Source organism: Xyrauchen texanus, chromosome 28 (assembly GCF_025860055.1).
Source record: "Xyrauchen texanus isolate HMW12.3.18 chromosome 28, RBS_HiC_50CHRs, whole genome shotgun sequence".
Taxonomy (NCBI): Eukaryota; Metazoa; Chordata; class Actinopteri; order Cypriniformes; family Catostomidae; genus Xyrauchen; species Xyrauchen texanus.
The window spans coordinates 37914817-37931579 of record NC_068303.1 but is presented as its reverse complement, the minus strand read 5'-3'; the positions used below and the strand labels follow the sequence as shown (position 1 = coordinate 37931579).

The window sequence follows — 16763 nt, the reverse complement described above, 5'->3', positions numbered from 1 at the left end:
TTATTTTAATTTCTTTTTTTTATTCTGCTTAGGGCTGGAGTTTGTTTTTTAGATTATCTTCTGTTGTGTAGTTCTGTCTTACAATTTTTTTTATAGAAGCACCGGACTTGAGCAATCAGATGGCAAAGTTGTCACAGGGACTGTTTGAGTTTAGAGGGATGGCCAGTTCGCACTTTTGTATGAGGGGTTAATGCGCACGTTTTTCTTTTTTCTGTTTGTTTTGTTCTGGGGTTGATTGTTGCACAAATGTTGGAATGAAGTTTTTATAATTTTAACTTTGAGACACAATAAATTTTTTCTCAAATGACAAAATGTCAAATGTTAATATGAGTGGATTGTCCCTCACAACATAAAATGTGAATAGGTTCAGGCAACCAATAAAAACAAGGAAGGTTATTTCTTTTCTTAAGCATAAGAAATATGATATTGTGTTTCTTCATGAAACGCATTTTCCCTGCAGGAAGCTGAAAATTTGGGAAGATATGAGGTGGACATTTTTTTTTAGTGCTGGCTCAAGTAAGAGCAGGAGAGTTACTACATTGATAAGTAATTTTTTTTTTTATATGTACTCAGACTTTGACCACAGGGATGTTTGTTGGGGCTCAAGGGTGGGGTTGGGGATTGGGAGGGGGTAAGAGAAACAATGGGGTTTAATTGTTAACTCTGTACATGAATATTTTCCTTTGCTATACATCATGTTGAGAAGCAACCAATACAAATGTTAAGCTGAACAATAAAACAACAAAAACAATGCACAATCCTGCAATTTCATGTGGTATCACAAACCAATAGGCAACACAGGAGAGACATGATTTAAAGACTTTTATCTCTTTTTGGCATTTTTGAGCTCCGTCAACTGAGTGGCATAGATTGTAAACCTGAGTTGTATTATACTTAATGTTACTCGACAAAGTCATGGTAATGTATAGAGTATCAAATCAGTAATACACTGTTTATTTATGGCTTTAAATAAATATGAAGGTTATGGCAATGTTTCTTTTTGCAAAAAAACCCACCTGGACAAAAAGGCAATTCGTACAATAAATGTCTTGGATACACCTCTTCTAAGATTAATATATTTTTAATTTTTCCATTTTAATTTTGAGTTTGAGGTCCAGAAAAATGAGGTCCAGAAAATGACCCCTCATACACAATAATAAGAGATTAATAGGTTTCATCATTCAGAGTGTTTAATAGCATGTTATCTGTGAGTGAAATATATTTGCAGAAGAAAGTGCAGAGTGTGAAGTTCAATTCTTCCACATTTTCTTCACGTAGATGTGAAACAGCTGATATGGGAAGCTCAATGGGATGAGTGGATCCGTGGAAGAGATGTTTAATCTTTCTACAGGAAAAAGGCTATGTTCAACAGGAGAAAGCTTGGAATGGCACGAAAGACTAAAAAGTCTATGAAAAAACATTGAAGGTGAAGAGCAGAAACTTCTACTCCAGCTTGGTAGACCAGACCTCTTGATCTGCCTCCCGGATGCCATAGATCCCGGACCACTCATTTGATCTGTAATACACTGAGAAAGGGAGAGCTGAGGTCATGTCCTGTTCCGCTAAACATTTTGGCCCTGAAGTTGTAAAGTTGTATCTATGGTTTTTGAGAATGACATGGCAGTATTGGATATGTGTACAGTCATCTTCTTTTAAATCATATTTTTATCATTGTGGCAGGGCGGAGGGCGGGGCCAGGTCATGATCCTACACACCCGATCCCGTATTAGGCTAATCAAGCTTTCCGAGAGGGATAAAGATCCTCTGCAGTCGACCTTGATTAGCTTAATACGGGACCGGGTGTGTAGGATCACGACCCGGCCCTGCCACAATCATGTATCCTGATGCTATGTGTGATCTGAATTGTAAAAAAGAAAAAAGAAAAAGAAAAAAAAAAAATATTTAAAAGTTTACACTTTTGAGTGATTTTGAAAAAGTTGTTTACTTGGTTACAAATAAAAAGAAATATATAAATAAATCCTCACCACAAATGTCATGTCAGTATAATTTAATCCCCAAACTCATGTTTTTGCAGAGCATCCTTTATGCTTTATTACCTCCAATAAAACATTTCAAGAATGTTTTCAGAAGCCTCTGAAACCAATCTAGTGGAATCTTAGCCCATTTGTCATGTGAATATACAGTGCATCCGGGAGGTATTCACAGCACTTCACTTTTTCAACATTTTGCTATGTTACAGCCTTATTCCAAAATTGATTAAATTCATTATTTTCCTCAAAATTCTACAAACAAGACCCCATAATGACAACATGAAATAAGTTTGTTTGAAATCTTCGAAAATTTATTAAAAATAAAAAACAAAAACAAAATCACATGTACACTCAAAATTGAGCTCAGGTGCATCCCTGTTTCCACTGATCATCCTTGAGATGTTTCTACAACTTGATTGGAGTCCATCTGTGGTAAATTCAGTTGATTGAACAGGATTTGGAAAGGCACACACCTGTCTATATAAGGTCCCACAGTTAACAGTGCATGTCAGAGCACAAACCAAGCCATGAAGTCCAAGGAATTGTCTGTAGACCTCCAAGACAGGATTGTATCGAGGCACAGATCTGGGGAAGGGTACAGTACAGTACATTGAAGGTCCCAATGAGCACAGTGGCCTCCATCATCCGTAAATGGAAGTAGTTTGGAACCACCAAGACTCTTGCTAGGGCTGGCCACCCAGGCAAACTGAGCAATATGGGGAGAAGGGCCTTAGTCAAGGAGGTGACCAAGAACCCAATGGTCACTCTGAGAGAGCTCCAGCATTTCTCTGTGGAGAGAGGAAAACCTTCTAGAAGAACAACCATCTCTGCAGCACTCCACCAATCAGGCCTGTATGGTAGAGTGGCCAGACAGAAGCCACTCCTCAGTAAAAGGCACATGACAGCCCACCTGGAGTTTGCCAAAAGGCACCTTAAGGACTCTCAGACCATGAGAAACAAAATTCTCTGGTCTGATGAAACAAAGATTGAACTCTTTGGCCTGAATGGCAAGCATCATGTCTGGAGGAGACCAGACATTGCTGTGTAGTGTAGGCACTACAATGTAAAGAGACATCCTTGATGAAAACCTGCTCCAGAGCGCTCTGGACCTCAGACTGGGATGAAGGTTAATCTTCCAACAGGACAACGACCCTAAGCACACAGCAAGATAGGAAAAAGGAGTGGCTACAGGACAACTTGTGAATGTCCTTGAGTGGCCCAGCCAGAGCCCAGACTTGAACCCAATTGAACATCTCTGGAGAGATCTGAAAATGGCTGTGCACCAACGCTCCCCATTCAACCTGATGGAGCTTAAGAGGTCCTGCAAAGAAGAATGGGAGAAACTGCCCAAAAATAGGTGTGCCAAGCTTGGAGCATCATACACAAAAAGACTTGAGGCTATAAAAGGTGCTTCAACAAAATATTGAGCAAAGGCTGTGAATACTTGTGTGATTTTTTTTACATTTTTTTATTTTCAATAAATTTGCAAAGATTTCAAACAAACTTCATTTACGTTGTCATTATGGCGTATTGTTTGTAGAATTTTGAGGAAAATAATTAATTGAATCAATTTCGGAATAAGGCTGTAACATAACAAAATGTGGAAAAAGTGTAGCACTGTGAATACTTTCCGGATGCACTGTATACATCTGAAGTCAGAAGTTTACATACACTTAGGTTGAAGTCATTAAAACACATTTTTTTAACCAGTCCACAGCTTTCATGTTAGCAAATTATAATTTTAGCAAGTTGTTTAGGATATCTACTATGTGCATGACACAATTAATTTTTCCAACAATTCACAAACACAATCACAACTGACAAATCACAATTCCAGTTGGTCAGAAGTTTACATACACTAATTTAACTGTGCCTTTAAGCAGCTTGGAAAATTCTGGAAAATGATGTGAAGTATTTAGGCAATTAACCAATTAAATTCTGATCAATTGGAGGTGTACCTGTGGATGTATTTTAAGGCCTACCTTCAAACGAAGTGTCTTCCAAATGTACATTGACCCAAAGCATACCTCCAAAATTGTGCCAAAATGGCTTAAGGAAAACAAAGTCAAGGTATTGGGAGTGGCCATCAAAAAGCCCTGACCTCAATTTGTGGGCAGAACTGAAAAGGTGTGTGCAAGCAAGGAGGCCTAAAAACCTGACTCTTCCAACAGTTCTGTCTGGAGGAAAGGGCCAAAATTCCAGCAACTTATTGTGAGAAGCTTGTGGAAGGCTACCCAAAATGTTTGACCCATGGTAAACAATTTAAAGGCAATGCTACCAAGTACTAACAAAGTGTATGTAAACTTCTGACCCACTGGGAATGTGATGGAAGATATAAAAGCTGAAATAAATAAGTCTTAATAATAATAATAATAATAATAATAATAATAATATTTCACATTCTTAAAATAAATTAGTGATCCTAACTGACCTAAGACAGGAAATTTTTTTAACGATTAAATGTCAGGAATTGTGAAAAACTGAGATTAAGGGTGTGTTCCCACTTGTGTGTAGTTTCTCTTGGTCCGGACCAAAAAAGAAAATTATACATTTAGTCCTGGTTTGCTTAGCATTTACACTGGCATTTTTAACACCGAACCTAACGATACAAGACCAAAGGCATCAGGAAAAAGACTGTGACAGCATTCACACTTATTCAAATGAACCTCACTAACAGAGCAATCGCAGCAGAGTTGCCAAGTGTGATCACACCCTAAATGTATTTGGCTAAGGTGTATATAAACTTCTGACTTCAACTGTATGTTCTCAAAAGGAGTTGATTCCTAGACTCTGCTAGCCCTAGTTTTTGAGTCGACTTAGTATAGAAATCGATTGTTTTGTTTTAAAGACTGTATCTGTGTCTGAAATTGCTCACACATTCACAATTTTCTATATAGTGAATAGGAGGCAATTTCGGACACAGCTTGTCTTTTCAAACAGGATGTTGTGATTAGCTCAAAACAGTGAATTAGTATTTTTAAGAACACATCACATACCTTAGATAGTCAAACCTGTGGGTGGGATACTCCTATTGTACAACATCGTGCTGTGCATTCCCACACACACATTATTTCAACAGAGAGAGGTGTGATAGACTTCAAAATACAAATCTCTGTAGTAATTCAAAACTCTGTAGCATTACTTTACATCAGTGTGGTTGTATAAGTAAATGGATGCTGGTTTAACTTGACTGGTGTGTGTTTGTGCTGATTTGTTAAAGGCTTCAGAGTCATAATTTTTCATGATGGATTATTCCTCTTTTGTAAGTCTCTTTGGATAAAAGCATCTACCAAATAAACAAATGTAAAACAATTTTCACACCTGTCTTTTGCTTTATCTTTTCCTCTAGTTTTATTTGACAATAAAATTAATTATTTTCAACCCATCCTGTTTCTTGCTATATTTTCTCCCTTAAAACTGGTAAGCAGCAACTAGGGACTGAAGATGTACGGATTACTGGTCTAAATTGGACTAAAAGTAAATTAAATTTTTTTAAATTTAATTTAAGATAATGACTGCAATCTTGACTGACCCTGTCCTGATTAAAAATAAAGTTAAGGATTCCATAGACTCCTACTGCTGCAGTCGTTAGTCAGATTTGATTCCAAAAATAAAAACACAAAACTGCACACCCCTAAATGTCAGGTTGGGGCAAGTTTTAAGTGTCATAAATGTATTGAATTGATCGATTATAATGATATTACATTTATAGTCAAAGGACAGAATTCACTATAATAATTCTAATTTCTAGACCAAATCTCTATATCTAAATGTGACCTCGACACGTGGAACTCACCTGTTTTTCATTTTTTATTGTAAAAGATTTTATTTTATAATTATTTTATTACTATTATTAAAAAAAAGTTACATGCTAAAACATTAGTCATTAGCATTATTTCAACTTACTATAATTATGCATTCTTGAGAAAATGTCTTTCTTACCCTCTAGAATTTGAGGACAATAAGTATTCACAGTGCATCTGAAGTCTGAAAAACAAGAAAATAACTGTGAGACTGATGGTCATTTGTGTTGTGTTTATGGCAAACAGCAGATTGCCGAATACCTCGACTGGAGTTCATCTTGTGAAAGAGTGCATATGCCCCAATCACACCAGCCACCTCAAACAGAATGATTCCTTTAAAAATCTTTCTTGCAAATGGCTCCATGGGTTTAGGAGACATCTAAAATAAACAGAAACAATATAACTCAATAAGGTTAAATCTCAAAGAACATGTCAAGGTTATTTTCAGCCCCAAACCAAAAGTAAAACAACACAAAATTATATTTTACATAAAGAAAATTAACCTTATTAAGCCTAAGGTCAATAAGATTTTTTGCATTTTGACATTGCTGTCATGACAATTAAGCATTCACACCCCCCACATGAAGAAAAAAAATTAAAAAAAAATCACCTCATTTTCTCATTACTGTAATGCAATAGAGAGCGCCGTCTGGGCGGTGAGGTGGGACGACACGTGTAACTCCACCCACTTCTGGTTTCATTGGTTTATACAGCATGGCTAATTGGTGTATGGGCTGAGTTCGGAATGGCATACTACCCATACTACTCTTACTACTTATGCCATATGAGTCTATTAGGGGTGCATTGGTTCGAATTTCTCACTGTTCGGTTTGTATCATGGTTTTGGTATGGTTTGGTATTTTCTTTGTTCAGCAATAATATTACTGCCAAATCCAAATAATTATGTATTTGGTAAAAACTTCAACTGGTTTGGCCTTAAATTTACAATAGTAACCATAGTTAAACCATGGCATTTGTAGTAAAATCATAGAAACCACAATAGAAACACTGTTTATGTCATGTTACAATATATAGTAAAATCATGGATACTAAATAGAAACTACAGTATTACTATTATAAAAACATGTTTAATTGTGTAGGGTATTACATATATAATTTAGAGATGTGGATCAGTTATGTAGGGTATTTTTCACGCATTCTACCACCATTATATGTAAGGATAATTGGTATGCTACATTTAGAAGGGAATTTAGGGTCTTGACGCTTGAGCTATGGACTGAATTAAAATGTCCTTATTGTACCTTATAAGGTAATGAAATGTATAATGGAATTAGTTGCGTTCGACAACCATTATAAATTAGATAAATGACAAATAACTAGATTATTTGTCTTAATAGATTCTCCACAATTGAAATCGTAATACAACGTCTAGTTGTATCAGCTCACAATTTCTACTGCAAGGAATTAGCTTTAATAAGTGAATTATGATTAATTCACTTATTGGAGTGATTTTATTCTCATGGCATATTGAAAATAATATAACATGTATTTAGGTACAGCTTTGAAGCAAAATCTTTTAGAAACAGGGATGAGATTATTTATCAAAATATACCAGTCACGTCGTCTTAGAATAATAATAAAGTTTGTCTGTGTTCAAAGCATGAATCTAATCTAACACATACATAAAGACAGGTTGGTGAAAAGAGTGATCAGTACAGTGAAAATGAACTTTATGGAGTCTGTTGACAATACCTTAAGAACCATTTATCCTTCTTTGAGTCTACATCGATTTGCTATCAGATTACCCAAATGATTTAATACACCAGCACTTTGAGCACAATATTGGAGATGTACTTGCTTGTCTTTGTGGTGTTTCCTTGCGTTCTTTGTGTTGCTTGGTTCTTGGACGAAAGTTTGTTCCGTCGATGTTTTGATCGCTGTATGATCGAAGTTTATTGCCTGTATGAATTATGAGGTTAGCTGTGAAGCGAGGCCTTCTCACTCCTTCAGTTTCCGTGGATCTCATATGGAGAAGAGTCAGCGTGAAGTCTGAGCAGTTAGAAGAGGCCGGACAAGAGACGACGACAGAAGAGTAGAGAAGGAAGAGCACGTGACAAGAGAGAGCATGCTCTTCCTGTTTGGAACTATTTGAACTGAAAGTGTCCTGCGCCAATCAGAAGTAACTTTTCAGTCACATGGTCGACTGGGCTGTCCGACAGTTGATTTTATGTTTCTCTGTTCCAGTCTTACATATTTCCCGCTCAAAAATAGTGCATAGTTAATCATGAACTTTATATCATGCAAATTGTACAAGAGACATGATATTCGTTGTCATCAACTTTATCTATGTAACCAAACAAATGCTTGCATACCAAATATGAACATTTCTATGGATATTATACGTATAGGTAACAAAACATGAAAATCCCTGGTTACAAAATCATATTGGCTTTACACATCATTGCATTTTATCAGCTTAAGCCTTATAGTTACCATTCTTAGTAGAATGAGATGAATCATACAGAATTAAAGATTATTTTTTATCAATTATAGGTGATTGCATATCCCTACACGCATTTTTAAAGAGGTCCATCAGTCTATAATCATTAATTTGTCAGGTACAAACTTTACCACAGTTCAAAGCGATTTTCAGCATCATCTTGTAAGGCTGGCTCCCTCACCGTTTTAGCTGTGCCCAATGTTGAATGTGTTGAACCAAGCATTGGTGGATAGTGGTTTGTGTCCAAAGCTTGGTGAGTATCCCCCTTGATTCTTGCCGGTATCCAGTACGATCCGGCTCGGTCGGGGGCAGCATGCATGGCGTCGGGGATCCGGACCACAGTCCCCAGCGCCATCACGGGTCATTGATCCCGGAAATGTCCTAGATAACTGCAAATCCAGCAGGCCGGCCCAGACACCACGCCCGCACCTGCGTCAGCAGACACTTCCATCTGAGTGGGAGAGCGACGGGGCACTGTAGAGACAGGGAGGGGTGTGCGTCGCGCGGGGAACTGACCGCGGTGGTGGAGCTCCTCGCCTCCGAGGGACAGGAATGGGCTCTGGGGAAAGAGAGAAAAGGGCTCTTCCTTCCTTGAGTACGCCGCCATATGGTCCTCCGCCAATAGGACTGCTTCCTCAAGCGACGCCTCCACCGCCATCTGTTTGACACGTTGTTTTCTTGACTAAACTTTTGCTCCAGATGCGTCATTAAACTTGGTGAACCGACCATGGTGCCAATGCTTCCCGAACAGTGGGTGGCGAACCCTACGATTGTAATGTTTTTAACCGGTACACCCCGAAAATATATACACGCGCACACGCACACACATTTAATACAGACCATGATTCTCCCATTATTCCCTTATTAAATCCCTTGAATTAATAATTCAATGACAAATAATTTTTTTAACTATCACTTGTTTATCAGTTAATGAGGTAACAATGTAATTGATACAATCGTTATTTGAATCGTCAAGGTACTTCAAAAAAGGAGATCTACTCTATTTTGATCACTACTGTAGACATCAGTGTTGTATCCAAACTAAAAACTTTTATCCCTGTACTTCTGTGATAATTTGAATGATTGTAACATAAATAATGATACTGTGTGGTTGAAAAGACTATTTTGAAACTGTTTCACATGACACTGCTCTCCCTGGATCAGCGGCAGCACCAACGCAGATTTGAATGACCATTTTTATCATAATCCAGACAGACTTATAGAAAACAAATAGAAAGATTGTTTTCAGGAGATACTACTTCAATGATAAAATATAATCTACAGCATCAGTCTCCTGTTTTTTCTAGCAAAAGTCCTAACAATTTCATCCATATCTAAGGTACTAGTGATGGACTTCTCATGGGCAAATATCACTAAATTACTCTTTCTTTGGTGTAACATACAGCGACGAAAAGGGGTCAGAACCCGTGACAGAGTTGAAAAGGAACTCCTTACATGATGCTGAGGACACCCCAATGACAAGGACAGTTACATACAATTCATGTAGCTCTGGAAATGCATCTTTGTAGCTTTGCAAGTGTTTGCACAAAGTTGACAGGTCTGTTTCACCAGGAAATTGTTTAGTAAGCACAGGTTGGCAACAACAATTTCATTTGCCAGACTTACACTATCTGCAGTGCCAGCAAGCAAATGTAGAGGGCTCAATAAAGTGGCATCTAGAAATGCACTAGATGTTGGCACAAGGCAAGATACAGCTTTCATCAAGTCAACATTTTTTGTGGAAAATCTATTTTCCATTTCAACTATGGCCCTGTCGAGAATGGAAAGCAAGGATCTCTTCAGAGACTGACCGGGGAGTATTGTAGAATTATCACAGTCAGTGTGGCCCACTGTGGAATACACAACACTGTCATCTAGTTGTGTATTCAATGTTCTTCTTCTCTTGGAAGGGTGTAAATCACCACATGTCTGAAACTCATCTCTGTGAATTGCCTTTAGGGACTCCAAGGATGCACTGACAACCTCACCAGCTTTACACATGTCTCTACTATCTGAGACTGGAGAATAGCATTAGCAGGTTTCAGCACACCAAGTACAAACTTCCCGGTTTCAAAAAAATTGTGTCTTTTGATTTAGATTAAAATGCCTGCTGCCTCCGTGCTCAGATCAGTGGTGGCAAAATCATCCTCTGCAATGTTTGAGAGGATGCTGAGAAGAATTTCTTCATTCTCAATAATGCACCTTGTCACATCATAATGGCTTGTCCTTCGAATTTCCAATAATCATTTAAGACAAGGACCATCATACGTCTCAACCAGTGGTGATGGAAAAAGTTGTATAGGGAACTGGCAAAGTCATAAAACGTTTTCCCACATGGATCACACTGGATGGCATGCTCAACTGCTAAATGTAGCTGGTGTTAGTAACAATGAATGTAAGGTATACACTGATCAAGCTTGTTTTGCAGCACGGCTTGTGCACCGCCTCGTACCCACTCATCACTGAGGCACCATCATAGCACTGACTAACTATGTTGTCAGCACTGTAGCCAGCAGCTGAGAGGTGGCTCAATATTTGAGTGGAAATGTATTCAGCATCTAGTTGATGCAAGTCAAGCAACCCAATCAAATGCTCCTCTGGCAAGGAATTGCACACAAACCTAATTTATTACAGACAAGTTTTACACATTACACTTGTCTCATGTCCCATCAATTTTAAGGCAAAACCCTGCTGAGTTCAGCATCTGTGTATCTGCACTTAATCTCAGAAAGCACCATATCAGCCAGTGTTTGAAAGATTTCATTCTGAAAGTCCTTGGAGTAGACTTTTGCTCCAGAAATCGATCCTTTTCTATGGTGTATTCAAACAAGGAAGAGGCCTGCAGATGTATCATTGTTTGGCGTTTCTGTGGTTCCACGCAGCCCTTGCTCTTTTACACAGAGAAATTTAACCACACCTCCAATGCTTTTCACATAATATGTGTTTTTTTACAACTGCATTTTGCCCACTAGCATGCAATCTATAGTTTCGCCAGATGCCTCCCGACATTTTAATTCAGACCAGGCTGCCATAGACTGCATGTGACAGTGGCTGGATGCATATTTCTGCACACCCGTAACGTTCTTTGTCTGCTCGTATGAAATGTAACACATAAGAAAGTGTTTCACCGCTGTTAAAATGCACTTTTTAAAATTTTAAAAGAAACAAAATGACAATAAAATGTAATCTCTTCAGTAATCAAAATACTTTTTGAAAATAACTGTTCTAATTACCAAATATTTAAATTGTACATTTTAAATATGTAATCCTGTAATTCTTTTACTCCCAAAACTGTATATATGGATACAGGGGTGTAGCGGTCATTTTAAAAGAGGGGGTGGTGGCACAGATGTCAGTAAGTGGCTTGCACAGACCCAACACTTACAGTGCAGTATTAATATATAACAATAATATATACTTATTATTTACTTTTAATATTTGTAGTATTTTAAATATTCAAGTATTGCAAAATAATTGCAAAATTAGCTGCAAAAATAAAGGGCATCTAGTGGAGCACTTGCTTTCACACAAAACAATAAAAGACTAAGCACAAGCTGGTTCTGAAAAAAAAAAAAAACATTTAATCAATAACAATAATAACAATTGTGCACAACTGTATTTTTACTCTGTGCTTGTGAATTGTGTGATTTAAATGTATCCAAGTGGCTTGAGTGTTTTGACTATGTTCACCAAAATTCTTTCAGATCCATTTAATGATTCAGTGACTATTTCTGGTGATGCCAGAAGGTGGTGACAAATGAGTGTTTTGGGTGAAATGAGTTAGTCACTGATTCAACGATCAAAAGAAAATTGTAATCCTTTAAAATGTGTATGTATACAAAACTAGAACAAGACTTTGGAAGAGGTTTTAAGCATTATAAGAACAAAGCAAATCTATAATTTCCCTACAATTTGTGAGATGCTAAGCATGACACAATAATAGTCTTATAATAATTATAGTGAGTTTCAATAACTTCCACACATTTTCATGTATAAAAAAGTGGGTCTACATATCTATTCATTTCAGTAAAATGTCCATTTGTTCTAAGAACACAGCAGATCTATCTTTTGTCCTACAGTTTGTAGACTGCACACCAACATATAGGTAAAAAACAGGAGCTGATTTTTAAAATAGCTTTTAACAAGCTAAAAAGTACTGTCATATGCTGACTGACAGCCTAGAGCGTCTTGGCGGGTAATTAAATGTACAAAGTAGGTGAAGTGAATGTAAACAGGCTGCACCAAAAAAAAAAGAAAACGATATGGTCAAAAGATCGGATCGGTGCATTAAGCCTTGCAGTATGAATGCAGCCAAGAAAGTAACCCCCCAGTTGCTGAAAGTCTTGCGTGAGCTGAATACGACATTCACACAATGTGTTTTTGTGTTTATTTGAAGTCCCCTAGAAACCTATACCTACACCTTACACTTAACCTAACCCAACCACTAAATCTAACCCTAAATCTAACCTTAGTAACAGCGAATGAGACTCTCACAACTAAGGCTGCTTCTACACACAGCCTGATAGATGTCCAGAAACAGAGCACCATAAACTACAAAGAAACAATACCATCATTGTGCCATCAGTTGTGTGCACGTTTATGAGTGTGCTCATTTCTATTCAGCGTCAGTGTTGCCAACTACTTTCAATGAAAAGTAGCTTAAGCCTGCAAAAAAAGTTGCTAAAAGTCACTAGATGACGTCATGCGTTAATTAGCATATTCATGATCACATCACGTCGTATTTACATTCTGCCTGGTGTCAGCCCTTTGCATCTGTTTGCTTCTCTTCTACTTTCTGTGATCACATTCTGAATATTCATACAACCAAATTCCCAATAAAGCTGTTCTCATGTACATTTGTTCTGTTTCTGTTGTCAGACAACTGGACGAGTATGAAATGAAACGCCGCCCATTAAGAATACATGCTAACCATTAGTCACTTCCAAGCAATTTCCAAGCTGCTGCTCTGCACTGCTAAAATCCTGATTTTATATCAAAAATGAAAGATAACAGCTATGCTGTGACTTCGGCTATATTTACATGTAAAATGATCACTTGGAGAGAAAGTTAGAAGCGACAGAATGTCTTAATTTTTCCTCTCACACAGTGCACAGCCTCCGTCTATGTAACAGTGAGTGATAAGCAAGAAAAATAATGGTCAAATTAAATTTTTTAAATTAAAACAAAGGAGCAGCAAATCATATAGATTATTGATTGGTCCTTGGCAACTATGTTTGCACATGTGCAGCTCATTCACGTCTGTGTCAGCAGCCATGCGGTGAACTGAATGTGCTGCTCCTCTGTCTGCCACTCACTGAATATTGTAGACACAGAGAGCGGTATGCCTGCACGACAGTACTGGCGACTCTTCCACGGAAAGTAGCTAATGGTGCGTTCACATACAATGTTTAAAATTACATTATAACCCAGTATAAAAACGAACTGTGTTATTCCTTCCAGATTATTGCTGTGAAATGAGTAGTCATGATGTTTCAACTGTTCCATGCTGTGAAGCTCAAGCCCAATGAATGAATTCTGCACTGGAAGACCATAATTATGAGATGTGAAATGTAACGTACAGTGAGATGTTTTATGATGCACTTTTTTTCTAGAGGTCTGCTGATATATCGGTTTTGCCGATTATTCAGCTTCGTTAACAGATTTATTGATTCATTTAATCGGTTATTTTCCCTGTTACGTCTGGTGCTGGAGTAGCTGCGAAGGGTCCGCTGTTATTATACAGTATGAGAGCGGCACTTCACTGATGCCTTATGGTGTTTGTTTTGACACATGAGACTACACTCTCCATGGTGCTGAACACTTCAGATACGGATTTAAAACATCAACAACTAAAAGGTATGTATACAGTACATGTTGTCATATCATTATAAAACAATTAATTTGTTGACTAGATGCTGCATTAGAAGAGAACAGCAGTATTTTTGCTGACAAGGCTGAGCAGATGCTAACATTAAAGCTAACCTCAAGCGCATTGCATTAGTTTATCTGCAGCTGATTACATTTATGCATTCGTTAGCCAGCTAAGTTGCATATTTAAAGCTAGTGATGTGAGAAAGCAAATTAATATCTTCATGCAGCAGAGAGAAACATATAAACAATTAAGAAACGCATCTGATTTCAATAAAAAAATAAAAATATCCACACTGTAATATGATGACTTCAGATCGATCACATTTTTGCATTGAACATGTTAAACACGGTTCTTTTTAATTAGACACATCATCTAAAAACAGCGCTCCTGCACGAGACGCTGAATTAACAAAAACAAAGGGAAACAAAGACGCTCGTCTAGCATGCATTAATATAGAAAAACAAATGGAAGGTTACAAAAGTGTTCAGTACAAACAGCCCCTTACAGGAGGTCTTTGGCCTTTGTGTCTTGCTCTCTTTTAAGCGTTTATCAGATTACGCAATGAGTTGTTTAAATGCCAAGTCAAGAAAGATGTTCAACTTGGAAATGTTTGCCTCGAGATTCTCGAGTTTAGTTCTAGTCTGTTGTGTTCCATCTGATTGAACAGCCCCTGGCCTGGGCTCATATTCTGAGCTGCTTCACCACCGAGTTTAGCCGAATACCACTGCTGTCTGTGAATATTGCTACTCTACATACAACTGTACTGAATAAAACAACAATGTGGCATTTCGCTGTTATTATAAAGCTTGAGTCTGGAGTAACACCATGTGAACAGTCTATTAAAGCATTTCCCCCCCTCAATTTACATTTGACTTAAAATTTGAGAATATGGAACAACTATTTACTTATTTATTTTATGCACGTTAGTTGAAAATGAAATGCTCTTTCTTATTGCATAGAAATGTTCTATGCAATAATGTAACAGTGCTGAATGGTTTATGTATTTATTGCGCTCTCTTGTGATCTAAGGAAACAATAACTATTTAAAATCAGCTGACTTTAAAATTTGAATATTAGTTAAATTATATTACTATTTAAATATTTATTTCATTAAAAAAAGTACAACTCAGTTTCATGGTTCAGTCAGTATTTTTTTGTAATAAAGTTCAGCACTTTATGTTTTTATTAGGTCTGTTGATTTAATTCAGTGCGATTAATTTGACAAGAAATAACGGGTTAAAATAATAAACGCAATTAATAGCACTGCCCATAATAGGGAAGATTCCTGAGAAAAGCAAGCTTGTAGTACCACCTGTTTACTCCAGAGGGAAGTGAAACTTCAGCTGTATGGGCAACTCAGTTTATACAATGAACAAAACAACCTGTCAGCAGACACACAACACAAACATACGTAACATTCTTACGTTCAAAACACTTGAAGGAGCGCAAATGCGAACTAAGGGATCTCAAAATGTTTAAAGATTGAGTATTAAACTATATTTAACTTGACACAGTGACCTAAACATTTTATGTTTATGACACAACACACCCGAGACACTACACAAGTATGTCTGACACAGGTATAAATTGATGGGCTCTTAAACAAGCCTTCATAATAAATCTCCAACTGATTGACAAATTCACTTGTGTAATAGATTGCTGTGAACTGTATGCCAATGATTGACTTATGATCAATAATATGGTCGTAAACAATACATTGTATTCTAAAGTCGTTTTTTGTATTGTCTTATCAATGATTAACTCTTCTGCCACAATAATGTAATGCATTTTAATTATCTAATATTTTATATTTTTTATTTTTATTTTTATATATATATATATATATATATATATATATATATATATATATATATATATATATTTTTTTTTTTAAACTTCTCATAATAACATAAAAGGTCTCTAACGTTGTTTTTCACTATTGCTTTGGCAAAGTATCTGTCAAATTAACTAAAATCATTTTATGGTTTGTGCCCTTATCAAATTGCAAAAAACTGTGATTTAATTAAATAAGTATAAATAAGATATTAAATAAGTATAAATTAGGAGGATAAAATATGTTTTTTTTGTTGCAGTGTTGCTGTCCCCATGCTCAGCAATGCATCTCTCTGCTCCTCCAAACAGGGAGAGTGCGGAGCGCTATGTGTACTGCATAATTACCTCATACAACCCCACTTCAAAACAACTGAACTTAATAGAAATTATATTTCCTTAATGCCTGATCTTCTGTAAAGCTGCTTTGAAAAGATGTATGTTGTGAAAGGCACTATACAAATAAAATGGACTTGACTTGATAAAAGGAGGGAATCGTGCATCTGTCAATTCAGGTTTTGCACTGAGGAGCCGAGAATAAGGTTCGGCCGTTACAGTGGCTCGGTACAGCATCGTGGCCGGGGGGACACAATGTCTAGTTCCCTCCATCAGGGAACAGAGGTTACAATAGTAACCTAGATGTTCCCCGTCTGTCGCTCACTCGACGTTATGTCAAATGGGGTCCCTATTCAATCACGCCATGCACTGCACAGTGTACGTGAGCTGCTGATGCAGGTGCGGGCATGCGGTTGAGTGCCAAAGCAGCAGGCTGCGTCAGACTGCATTTACCCTTCCCCCGAGGATGT

At 37.2% G+C, this 16763-nt stretch overlaps 1 protein-coding gene across 3 annotated transcripts in view; it reads right to left on the bottom strand.

The window, feature by feature from the left end:
• Positions 1-574: 574 nt before the first annotated feature.
• Positions 575-16763, bottom strand: part of LOC127621795 (protein CEBPZOS-like) — a 32097-nt gene continuing 15908 nt past the window's right edge. For 2 of the 3 annotated variants that reach the window (XM_052095530.1, XM_052095528.1), the window contains exons 2-4: positions 6056-6173; positions 5934-5978; positions 575-1526 (exon numbers count right to left, since the gene is read on the bottom strand). In XM_052095530.1, the coding sequence (XP_051951490.1) occupies positions 1444-1526; positions 5934-5978; positions 6056-6173 (246 nt within the window). In that variant the 3' untranslated portion in view covers positions 575-1443. The remainder of the gene's footprint in view (positions 1527-5933; positions 5979-6055; positions 6174-16763) is intronic. The other variant, XM_052095529.1, reaches the window with a different exon arrangement.